Source organism: Seriola lalandi, unplaced genomic scaffold (assembly GCF_002814215.2).
Source record: "Seriola lalandi dorsalis isolate HSWRI2012SDOR001 ecotype SW California unplaced genomic scaffold, Sedor1 jcf7180002054942, whole genome shotgun sequence".
In the NCBI taxonomy this organism is placed as follows: Eukaryota; Metazoa; Chordata; class Actinopteri; order Carangiformes; family Carangidae; genus Seriola; species Seriola lalandi.
The window spans coordinates 1,272,613-1,285,065 of NW_019525493.1; the positions used below are offsets into that span (position 1 = coordinate 1,272,613).

Sequence of the window (12,453 nt, forward strand, 5' to 3'; positions counted from 1 at the left end):
GACAAGACAGTGAATACTTTTATTTTATTTAACTTTTCACATGTATATAAAAAAGTTGTGGGTCATTAGCACAGTAAAAACCAACTCCCTTTCGGTGACGCTTACGGACCCTGAGGCACTCTGTTCAGAAGATTTATCTGATGTCTTTATTCCCCTGCTTAGTAGAAGTAGGTCAGTAGGGGAACCTGCATTTTTCTCTTGGAGGCAGGAAGAACAGAAAGAGACAACGTATGAGATTCATCTTGTGTCAGTATTACTGCCCACTATCATTACATACAGTCAGTGTCCTGTAGATACAGTCAGAGCAGGTATGAAGGTACTAGTGCTCGTCTCTTAGTCCATCCTTGTGGGAAGTGCATTATAAGTTGAATGTAACGGTAAAACAGGCAGCACTTTAAAAACAAAGGTTAACAGAGTCAACACTGTCCTTTTATTTAAAGGCATTACCAGAAAGCTGTACCACTGAGCTATTTACTACTGCAGATTCCTCTTGTTATTGTCTCCTCAGATACAGTGTCTCACAACTTGCAAACTACTGCCGTATCCACAGCAATTTCCAGCTGTTGGTGTGTTTTCAGTAAAACCAGAGTTTGTTGCTGCTCATCTGATTCCTCTTTGGAGGGAGTTGTCTAAGAATTCGGAGTAGCAGGAGAGGGAGCAGAAGTGCTGCTGCACGGGTGCATCTGTGCCACCCATGTCGTCCACCAGGACCACTGTGTGTGAGACTTGGTGCAAATTCATGCTAACCGCCGTCTTGATGTAGAAACTGATGCAGACACGACCGCAGTCGCAGGTCTTGGCTAGTTCGAGGTCCTGACACAAGTGGGCAGGGATGAGGTGAGGTCCGTATGGTATCCTGTGAAGGGAATCAGAAAGAGTTAGGATTTCATGAGTTTGCTCTAAGAACAATCCGCATACTAAATAAATGATATTCTGACCATGTTTAACTCTAACCTGAGGTTGGACACAGCTCTGGAAGCCATCTCTTGAAGCGGAAGGGGGAATGTGAGCTGCATTGTGTGGTCCAGAGGATTGGGCTGGATAAATGGGTTTCCAAACAAGTCCAGGTTCTCCAGACTCAGCTTGCGGAAGTCACTGGGCAGCACAGCCAGCTGGTTGTGCGCGGCTGACAGGAACCTCAACTTCGCGAGTCGCCCGATGTGGAATGGCAAACAAACAAGCTCATTGTCATCCAGTTTGAGGTTCACTAGTTCTCTGAGCTGGCAGAATTGAGCGGGGAGGGACTGCAGTCGATTCTGGCTGAGGTCCAGGAGCTGGAGGGTCCGCTGCAGGGTGGACAGGCACAGGGCCTCGCTGAAGGCTTCCAGGTGGTTGTTGTGGAGGATGAGTTCAGACAGGCAGCTGAGGTCTCCAATGGTGGCAGGGAGTTTCTTGATGTGGTTGTTGCTGAGGTCGAGCTTGCGGAGAGCTGCAAAAAAATAGCGGAAGAAAAGTTACCACTACTTAACACTACACTAATAAAACTGCGAGAGAGAGATTTTGAAAGAAAAAAGATATCAGCAGTAGAAGTTGAGATATTCTAACTTTCTGTCACTAGTAAGGGTCAAGCTCTTAAAGCACTGGATTCTACAGTTCCCATAATGCAACCTATCAAGGTTACTTTCTCACACTTTGGAAAGGTCCCTCCAGACTCACAGAAGACATTATACAACTACTTTGACAGGTTGACTAGGAATCTTTATGGCAAGTAAACTGACATCCATGTGTAAAACTGATGGATTCCCGCTTTAAACCTGTCAAACATTAAACTTATCAATGTTCTGTCAACTTGTCTATAAAAATAAAAGGGAGTCAAGTGCAGAAACAAAACATGAATGAAGCACTACCAAATCAAGAGGCCAGAATATAATTTTAAGCACAGGGCTGACAACCTAATCACCTGACTTTACCTTTGAGGGACAGCATCCGCATGTCCACACGTGAAAGTTTGCAGTAGGAGACCTGCAGCTGCTCCAGAGAGTAGGGGAAGTTGGAAGTAAGAGGGTAGTCCTTCTTGGAGACGATGGTGAGTTTCTTCTTGGGTTGCTCTACATCTCTGGCGCGAACAGGAGTGAGTGTGGATAGCGGAAGGCTGCTCGTGTCGCTTCCTCTGTCTGCCAAACGAGCAGCTGAGAGGAAGTTTTTCAAGCTATTTGCATCAGCCTAGAAATAAATAAATTTAATAACGTTAAAGACAGTTTGATAGATGAACAAGTGACAGAAACAGCAGAGTTTCACAGTTTCTTCTTGGGTGGTTGTGTATGAACCACTTTGAAATATCTAACCTAAATTCACTAGCCTAGAATATCCTGACACACTTCCTTTGAATGAACATGATGAACTTTTTGCAGTTGGGAATAAAAAATGTGTGAGTGATTCAGGATGGAAAGTACAAGGATTAGATGCCATTTCTGAAAACCTGTACAATCCAATACTCAACGTTTTTAAACACTGAAATGTTCATTTAAATTTAAAAGGTATCATCATGGTTTTAGGCCATAGTCTCTGCTCGGGGTATCATGGTGTTTATAAAATTGTGGCTTGGCAGGGGAATTAGACTTTTTGTTTTCCTTGTTTACCTGCATTATGTGGTGTCAGTCAGTTTGTGGGTATGTGAGTGTGTTTCTGTCAATGTGACGGGTTGAACTATGTTAGAATCTGGGTGAAAGGTCACCACTGTTTGAAAACAACCAGAAGAGCTTTACAGCAGCTGGAAACAATGAGGCTGCTATGGTGTCTATCCAGGCACTGGCTGCAGTCAAAACAAGGGTATGTGTCTGTCTCGTTGAAAAATTAGCGCGTGAACAGCCTGACTCTTGTCTCTGACTCCTGTGTTGTTCTCTCCCTGTATTGTACATCTTAGAAAAGAGTAAACAACACTATTAATAAGTGTACTTCTTACACTTTTCAACAAAAGACCTGCATGTCATTTTTGAATCACCTGTGACTAATTTTTCTAAGAAATGAGAATGAAATTGCAACTTCATAAGTCTGAAGATCTTGTTCCCCAATTATAAACACCTTCGTGCACAGACTGTAATTACAACACACTGGATGACGTACCTTGCTCAAACAAATGTCAACAGCAGGTTCCTTTAATCTCACAGTGGCCTTGCCCTCTTCCACAAACCACGTGAAGAACTTCTCTATGTTGTCTTTTAGCTGCAATAGAAAGTTGGCAGATGTGAGTAAAGGAAAAATCCATTTCACAACATTAGGGTGTGCAATGAGTGAATCACTTTACAAGTGTAGACAGGATTACTGAAAGCATTTCAACCTTTATGTCATCAAGCTGGTTTAGACTGAATTTAGGGAGGTATGACTCAGAGCTATAAATCAGAGACAAGTTTTTGAGAAACAATAACAAAAAACAATACTTCCTATGGTTTCCAATCTAGGTCTTTTTGAGAAAGACAATGATGAATGATTAAATAAAAGTAGATTTAAGTGGCTCTGGGGATTGAGTAAACTAAAACGCAACAATACAGTCAATAAAGGTTGATGTTTTGCCAATGTCTGTGTGATACAGTAAATTTAAAAAAGACACGATGACAGAATATTTGGTTATGGGTTGATAAATTAATACCATGGCCTTTCATTTTTATGTCTTTTTGAACAATACTTATTATAACAGCTAAGAGGAATGTAGCATGTAAATTAGATGACCTTGCAGAAAACTAAAATGCTTTGTTACAATGTGACCAAGGGATTTAGTCTGTGTACGAATGTATCAGACTGTATATATTTCCTTTTTGCATCAAAATATTTTCTTTTTTTGATACTTATAGTTGAAAGGAGGAAAAGACCAAAAACAACATAAGGGAGAATTACAGTCACAAAACTATTTCTGAGCTGATGTTAATGAGTAAATATTTCACTCATCAGGTCAGTAACAACATGACTTCATGTACAATCTTTGCCCTTAATCGGAGGACTGACTTAGGCAAATTTAATCCTTATGTTTAAATAAATAAAATAAAATAATAGCATATACATGCTGGGATAGTCTCGAGTCTCCTGCCCCAAGACAGAGGACAAAAAGTTTAGAAAATGGGTGGATCTGTGGCTGAAACATAAACAGATGCTACATAAACAGCCTCAAAATAACAAAAGATCCTAGACTTGTGAGCAGAAAATGTGAAAAGAACCGTCATTCAATACATTACTACAAGATGTGTTTAATGGGGCTAAACTAAATTTAACATTGGTTGTCGTTGTCATTGTGTTTTTGTACTCTTAAAGCTTCTCTTGTATCTCTCTATGATGGAGGGTATTGTTAGCATAGGTTACTCTGTTGTTTTCAGACTTTAGCTGGCCTTGAAATATCAGGCCTTGAGTTTAATAAAAAAAGAAAAACCCTACTGAATTTTACTTGAAGCAGCTTGAACAGTAATATAACCAGAAGGATCTTGCCTGCCTGATTTGGAAAACAACAGAGGCGACACACCCCAGGATATATTATAAATGCAACCCCAGCTGTGACAACCAACAAATACAGTATAGTTTCTAACAACAACAACAAAGACAACAAAGACGACAACAACAACAACAACAACAACACAGACCTTGTACTTAGATCCTGCCCTGTCTTTCGCTGTGCAGATCATCATGTAGATGTTGCTGCGCTGACTCGTCTTGTCCAAATGCCTCCCGATGGAGAGCACCGCTCTCGTCCCCTTCCCTCGACTTCTCATCCCAAACGTGGGGAGCATCCGATTCACCACCTCGACATCGCACTGCAGCTTCATCGCAACCAGTTCACCGAAGACTGAAATCCGGCTTAATGCCGAGTCCGAGTCAACTAAGGATCTAAATGCATACCAGAGCAGGAAAACTTTCGCAAAAAAGTAACGCTAGCTGGTTACTTACGCACTGGAGCTGGTGACAGACTAACATCCGTGGTCGACATGGATGTCAACAACAGCAGCTTTCTCTCTCCGCAGGGCAGCAACTGCCTCTGAAAGCCCGGAGAAGACACCTCATGCAGCGGGAATACTACAACTTTCGAGGGTAGCTGCAGTTTCCTTGTCAGTATCTTAACGAACTTTAACTATAACTATATTGTCTTAAACAGTTTTCGGGTGTCAGTTGGTCGGTTAGCTGCCGCGCTAGCACGATCCCGCGCGCTTGGGAAATGACGTCAGTGAGGCGGCTGCATAGACTATGGGGCGGGCGTTAATGCTACTCGCGCGCACATTGGACTGCAGAGGGACAGACCCCAGAACGGCTTCAGGTTACATTTAACAAGCAACACAGCTGTGTGCTGGTGATGTTTGACTGCGCAAAGTATCAATAATAAAAACACGACCAATAATCAGCTCCAGTGGTGGAGGAAGTGTTCAGACAATTATAACTTCAAAAAAACTAACCAACACCAAGTTAAATTATGTCTCAAGTGAACTCATCATCTTAGTCAATATGTGTGTAAGTGTGTTCATGTGTGTAATATTTTTTTTTTCTAGAGGTTTTGATTTGGAGTGATATTTACTGTTGATGTCAAACTCCATTAACTGAAGAAGACCATGAGATGTCGTTTAAAGCTCCTGAATAAGCAGTTAAATGGTCCTTTAGCTCAGATTTTTCTTAAACTACTATTTCCAAGGTACAACTGAAGAATGAGGCTTTACTGTATCTACATGGGTTGGTAAAACTTTAGTTTGGTTAATAACAATTCATTGGATTGATACATGAATCAATGAAGATATATGAAAACATATTTTAAACACATGAAAACCAACCTCATAACCATAACCATAGGCCTACAACGTAACCATACTGTAAATATAGTCCTTCAAAATGGTGACATCTAGTGGTCAGCAGAAAGAAAGATCTTCCCTAAAAACTATACAACACTATACTATACTAATAATCTCATAATATAATATATATAAGACCATAACTCTGAATGAGGCTATGCTTCATACTGTGTACTTTAATTCTGACTTTGCTGATATTAGTTCTTCACTTTTACTAAAGTAAACTATACTACTATAATACATTCAATCAGGTTCAGTCAGGTGTTGATTTTTGTCATTTTTGTGGTGCTGGTTCCCGAGTTTTTTTTCACGACATCATGCCTTTCTGTCTCCTCTTCATATTGTGGGGACTGGAAAAATATTAACAGTGAAGTTTGACAGTGGCCTCCTGCTTTTGTTTCAAGCTAAAGCTTTGTGTACAGATGTGGGGCCTCTACAGGGCTTCTCATTAAGATAGCACAAACCCTATTTGCACAAACCACCCTCTGCCTTGCAGCCACAATGAAAAGTTGTTGTTTGGGGTAATTGAATATCAGCGTTTTTACTCGTGAATCTATCCACAGTGTTTCTCCTCTTGCATTTGTACTTGGGGACTGCAGAGGTACCAGTGAGCCGTGAGTCTGAGAGTGTCTGACATCGTCACCTCAGATCAACAAGATCACAGGAGAAACTTCACTCTGATCTCCCTTCTTTCTAATCTTCTGTACTGATGCACACAAGAAGCAAGTTTGTGACCTTAAAAAAAAGAAGAAAAAAAAAAAGGAATTTGCCACACTGATATGATTCATTGTATGATTTGCAAATTTTTAATCAACTCATTTGAGAGAGAGAGAAAAAAACATCACCTGCAATTCCATCCTGTTATGTTACGTCTTCAGACTGCTCCTTATATTATCACTATGTGTTTTCACTTTGAAAACGTTCCTTTCAGTCAGACAAGGTACAAGTGAACAGATTCATATACCTTACAAGTTGATATTAAATACTTAAATGCAATTACCCTTCACTTAATCTTCTCCACTCCACTTATCTCTCATTGATCATTACTAAAATAATAATAAATAAAACAAAAAACAGAATACTCATGTCTTTGGTTTCACCTTGCTCTCTATTAATAAACTAAAAGACAAAACCTTTGGTAAAAACATGCTGCTTTTCTTTTTTTTCATTCTTACATATGCCTCTAGGTGGGATGTAGCCCCCACATATATACTTGACAGACATAAGAACAGGTTAAATTTAATTTCCCTTGATTTTTGAAAAATATCAGTGATGACGTGTGGGAATGCTCAGATCGTGCAGTGTTATTTATCAAAGGTATATATGCACCATCTTCATCAGTTTTTGACAGTTATCATTTACTTATACACATGACAGAGTCTTGCTACCACAAGGAGAGTATGACAATGCCATGGTGACAGTGTCCCAGTGCAGTCCCAGCTACATCACACCTGCATCTGTTACTTTTGCTTCATATTTACAGTGGGATTTCCTGAAAGAGCACATAGTCTCCATAGATCTTCATTAATGTAATTCTGTCTATCCAACAGTGACCGACTCTGCATCTCCATCCTTTATTACTGATCTATCTTGACTTATCAGTCAGTGTCAGTTTGTCCTTTATAGAGCCGTCTCCACACTGGACGACCCTCTCCGTATATAATAACGCCTCACCTCCCCCCCGTCCTCACTGCCACAGCCCTCAGGCCGATGTACAATGAGAACTGGGAAGAACCGAGCGTCCCTATAAGTAGGCGGGCTGTCACTGAGGGCTAGCTGGCTGGAGTCGGACCTGTAGCACTGCTCGTCCACGCAGCAGGGGTCCGTCAGGTTGCTGCTGCGGCTCCTCCACAGAGCCACAGTGCGATGGGAGCCGTACATGCGGCAGAGAGAGAGGCGAGACGTGTCCGACGAGAGGTGGGACTGGAATAGTGCTCCCCGGCAGGAGAAGATGGAGGAGCAGCTGGAGCTTGTGACGGTCCTCCTCCTGCCTCCCCCGTCTCCTTGTCCAGTCAGCTCGCTGCATTGCTCGCAATCGACCTGGCTTTGGAGAGCGCCGTAACTCTGTGCAGTCTGGCTGCTGTCCAACAGGAAGCAGTTCGAGGATGAGGTGCATTCAGTGTCGTGTAGTGAAACAGAGTCTGCTGTGCTCATGTTTATCAGCATGGCCTCCGAGTAGCTGGGAATCACCTGGCGGTTGCAGCGTATGTGCCACTCCATTTCAGTGCTGTCCAGTGTGTCTACTCTGGGGACAGAGCAAACAGTGTTATTCCTCACAGGCCTGTCTTCATCCAGAGGAGAGGGGCTGCTCTGGCTGTACTCTAACCCGAAAAGTTTCTCTATGCGGTAGTGCACATAAGCGGTGCGGTACTCTATGAGCACTCTCAGAGGCCAGGACAGCATGAAGAGAGCTGCCAGCCAGAAGGCAACCTGGGAAGTGTACCAAGGCATCCTGTCTGGGTCTACAAAGGCTATCAGGTTTTCTCTGAAGTCCACATTCTTCAGCTGCATCCCCTCCCTGGCCTCCATGTAATCGTCCAATCCCTCGATCTCAGAGAAGAACCTGGCTCTCTGGTTGAGGTAATCATTTTCTGGGCCTGCCTCTGTGAAGCTGAAACACTTGGTGAAGCGCAGGCGAGTTGCCGGAAATCCCTCCAAGCCTCTGAGGTCACGCGATACATCCTTCATCCCACAGTGGCTGTAGTCAAACTCTCCCTCTGCCACATGCGTGTTCACCCTCTCATGGTACACCTGTGTGGTGGTGTAGGCGTCCCCGTTACGATATCGAGTGACTTGCCGAGTCCGTCGGACAAAATGGTAGCTGATAGCCTTCCACCATATGCAGGGCTGGGCCTGCCGCATCCGCAGCACACGCTCATACACGCTGTCCACATCTGCTTTGCACTGCAGGTCGCTCCTGGCCCTGCAGTGCCAGCACTCCACCATGTACAACACATAGAGCATGAGCAGGAAAGCCAGAGGGATGTAGATGTAGCCATCAGAGCAGGGGCTGTCGTGGTAGATCATTGAGTGTCCACCAACGCCCATCCCAGACGCCCCCCGTAGGGAGGAGGTGAAGGAGGCCGTGAAGGAGGAGGTGAGGGCGGGGTTGAAGCTGATCTTGGTGACCCGGGTGAGCTGACACCAGGCCACCGCGCCCATGCAGCTGTACATGAGCAGGGAGAGCAGCAGGCAGCGCCAATGGGACTCTCGGCAGACACAAGCACCCAGGGACTGCTTCACTGGACGCTGCTGCAGAGACAGAGAGAGAGAGTCATAAAGAAAAGGCACTTAGAGCAATGAGCCCCTGAAACATGGCCGTGGTATCATGACTTGCAGTAGAAATGCAAATGAACTTGGCTGCACTATAAATGGCCAAGCTTTTCCATACCTAAGCACAAAGTAAATCAAACTAAAGAAAGTCAGTGGAATTCAATTAAACCATGTAGTGTCCCGGTGAGGCTGTGAGTCAATGCAGCTGACAGATAAATATTAACTGAACTGTTTTCACACATCTATCTCTGAAATTATTTTAATTTATATTGCAGTAGGGCAAATGTACTTGCTAGAAAGGATGCCGCATTAAAACCACTATATGCAGACAGAGCCGTAAAAATCCAGGAGATTCTACCCACAGTTAGAAACAGAGCCTGATTGAAACTGGGTTTTTCATGCAGATACCTATATTGATATTTGAGATTTAAACATTTTACAACAATATATTAACAAATATCAATTTTGTTACATGAACAAACATTTGTGATGAGTATCGCACACTGAACGCTACATTTTACAGTGTAAATAACAATCTTGCCAGTGCTCTCTGGTGTACATACTATGACACAGTTACTTTTTTTTCTTTGGGTTTGTTCTGTTTTCCTCTGTTAGATGTGGATTTGATTTTTTGGACAATAACTTGAAAACATCTAAACATGTTACCTTGGGCTTGGGAACTTGTGATGAGCATTTGTAGATTAATACATGATTTAAAAAAAAAAAAACTAAAGAATGAAGCAATTGATTGGTGACAGAAACAATCATCACTTGCAGCCCAACATGACAAGAATGTTACTAAGTATATGTACTATACATAAATACAGTTTGTAAATTACTTTACTTGAGCATTTATTTTCAAGCTAATACATACTGTACTTCTTGTCCACAGATTGAAATAATTTACTTTTCATTCTACATATATTTACTAGTTAATAAATAATTGATCAACAACTGCATCAATAGCTGATATAATATGACACATTATAAGACATATAAATTATACAATATATAAAATACTTAAAATTAGGTCCACCTTAACCGATATAAACACATAAACACTAAACTACTGCTTACATGTCAACAGATGAGTTTTAATACAATATAATACACATCTGTACATCTCTCTCTGCTCTACACTTCATCTGTAGTACTGCTGGTTAGCTCACAGCAGACAAACAGAAACAGAAAGTGCTCACCTTTGCAATACTGACCACAAGTCAAATTATCCCATTCAGCAGAGACACGGGCCCAAAGCTATTTCATCAGTAACACTAACAGTAAAAGAAGCTGGAGCGTAACCCTTTATGCTTGAAGAGACTGAACCAGGAGTGAAACATTCACTGTAACTCCTTGCAAATGGAATTGGATCCCATCCTGTCAGTCACATTCATGGAGAATTTTCTGAATATTGTAATATTATTGTTTGTTTTTTAGAGAGACATTTCTCCCTATGAGATCCAGTGATGTTGTACACAACCTCTGGTGTTTTATGGAGTGAAAGGATTTATGCTGACAACCAGCCATCCATTACTGCACTGACACAGGGGTGGAGATGTCACTTTGCTGGTTCCTCCTCAGTTATTTATGGAGCAAACAGGGATTCAGTCCTTGTGTAGCAGAGAGGAGGGACTCTTCAGTGGTCCAGGCTGCAGACATTAAAGTCTTTGTACAACCTTTACTCATTTACCTTAACAGCATGTTGGGTGTTTTTTTTCCATCATGTTTTTATGCTATAATGATGGGAGCAAAAATCTCCCTTTAAATACTTCTTCTGATATTTTGTCAATTTCTAAATCTAGCCAAGGTTATCCCAGTCAAATAAATAAATGGGATCACAGTTTATCCTTGGTCACACCAGAAGAGTTTTTAAGCAGCTGAGTGAAATCTGTTGCCTCATGATACATGGGAAAATAGAGTTTATGAAAATGGCACAAGTTGCTTGTACCTAAAGTTTACTTCAATCTACTCAACATGACCAAGTTATATGGATAATGGCTCTGAAGACAACTTGTGTCATTTTACTGACCCTGCATGGCCGGCGGCACACCGCCAATTGCCCAGATGGATGGCGTAATTGGCAAAAAAGACAGAAAGGATTGTGGAGCAAATGCAGCCACATGCAGTTACACTTCAAATGGACTTATCAACACTAAGGAGGGGCTTTGCACAAAAGATGTAACTCTCTTCGGAGCAAAATATATCCATTTGTTAACGGGAGAACCTTTCCACATCACTGGAGTCTACTGCCACGATGTGAAATGGACTATTCTGACATTTCAAACAAGCAGAAACGCTGTTTGGCTGCAGGTGCAAGCGGTTGTACTGTAATGGCAGAGAGGGGATATCAAAGGATAGCATTCATTTTTCTAGTGAGCTACTACAGCACAGAAATCAAAATGTAGTGATTTAAATGTTGAGCCACACAAAAGAACATTTGTATATTTTTAAGTAAAGTAAAACATATTGTTAGGAAACTTGCATCTTATTGTGGCCATGTTCTATGTTGCAGGAACAGGCAGTTTATGTTTCATTGTTTACTTTATGTCATTGCTTACTTTTCTTGAAGTCAGTCAGTTATGAGAACTGTCAGGTATAAAAATATCACCTGATATTTGTACATAAGTGTCTTTTCTTTTACTTAAAGGTAAGATAAAGAATTGCTTGTACCTACCTCCTCCGGGACATCCCTCTCAGCCGGTGAGTCTTCCTCCTCCTCCTCCTCCTCCTCCTCCTGCTCCTGGTCCTGGTCCTGGTCCTGGTCCTGGTCCTGCCCCTCTCCCTCAGCATCATTGGGAGCGCTGGCCGTCGTGTCCTCCGCAGAGTCCAGTTCGGGAGAGAGCATGCTGCACTTTTCGCATGTCAGAGAGAGATTATAAACTCACTCCTTCTTATTCACATGCTCTGCTCTAGATATCTTTCCGTTTGCTCCCCCGTTTTGTGCCCCCTTCAGCCCCACAGCGTCTGGGCCGAAGCCAGCAGGCTGCTGCTGCTGCGGCTGCTGTTGCTGCTGCTGCACGGAGGGGGGATCCCGTGGTGGTCCTCCCGACTGGCAGGACGGAGGGGGGCGGGGTTGAGGGATTTCACCGCAGCAGAGACAGCAGAGGTTGACCATGATGCAGTTAGCGAGGCTTGTTGTCAGTGGCCAATGGTCTGCAGTTGAAATTACCTAATAAAACCATAAATCATAAATAAAACAAACAACATTGCCCTGTGTTCATCCAGATATCGGTTGTCCAGTCTTCTGCAGGAGGAGCGGGGGGGGGGGTTATCTTCTCTAGTATATCCTGGGTGTTCCGCAACATAAATTACAGAGGATACATTAAATATTCGCTAACAACTAAGCAAACTCAATATTGTAAGCCTTATATGCCTCTAAATTACCTACTAATTTGTGACAGAAGGACGTCGACACGCCTTCCCT

The 12,453-nt window shown here is 42.5% G+C and overlaps 2 protein-coding genes across 2 annotated transcripts; both read right to left on the minus strand.

Annotated features, from left to right (window-relative positions):
- Positions 1-5: 5 nt before the first annotated feature.
- lrr1 (leucine rich repeat protein 1) lies at positions 6-5,138 on the minus strand. The gene is made up of 5 exons (XM_023393694.2): positions 4,566-5,138; positions 3,064-3,162; positions 1,911-2,163; positions 955-1,429; positions 6-856 (listed from the first exon to the last, which is right to left on the minus strand). The coding sequence occupies exons 1-5, from the start codon at positions 4,746-4,748 to the stop codon at positions 601-603; spliced, it is 1,266 nt and encodes a 421-aa protein (XP_023249462.1). The 5' UTR covers positions 4,749-5,138; the 3' UTR covers positions 6-600.
- Positions 5,139-6,539: 1,401 nt separating this feature from the next.
- Positions 6,540-12,439, minus strand: LOC111644752 (transmembrane protein 151B). The gene is made up of 2 exons (XM_087170287.1): positions 11,704-12,439; positions 6,540-9,008 (listed from the first exon to the last, which is right to left on the minus strand). The coding sequence occupies exons 1-2, from the start codon at positions 11,872-11,874 to the stop codon at positions 7,377-7,379; spliced, it is 1,803 nt and encodes a 600-aa protein (XP_087026413.1). The 5' UTR covers positions 11,875-12,439; the 3' UTR covers positions 6,540-7,376.
- Between the last annotated feature and the right edge of the window lie 14 nt (positions 12,440-12,453).

Bases quoted from the DNA above. Each gene is read 5' to 3' on its own strand.
- lrr1 (XM_023393694.2), bottom strand. From the start codon at position 4,748: ATGAAGCTGCAGTGCGATGTCGAGGTGGTGAATCGGATGCTCCCCACG. The intron at 3,163-4,565 runs GTCTGTGTTGTT...TTTCTATTGCAG, and splicing joins GGGCAGGATCTAAGTACAAG to CTAAAAGACAACATAGAGAA. The intron at 857-954 runs GTTAGAGTTAAA...TTCCCTTCACAG, and splicing joins AGAGCTGTGTCCAACCTCAG to GATACCATACGGACCTCACC.
- LOC111644752 (XM_087170287.1), bottom strand. From the start codon at position 11,874: ATGCTCTCTCCCGAACTGGACTCTGCGGAGGACACGACGGCCAGCGCT. The intron at 9,009-11,703 runs GTAGGTACAAGC...CTGTCTCTGCAG, and splicing joins AGAGGGATGTCCCGGAGGAG to CAGCGTCCAGTGAAGCAGTC.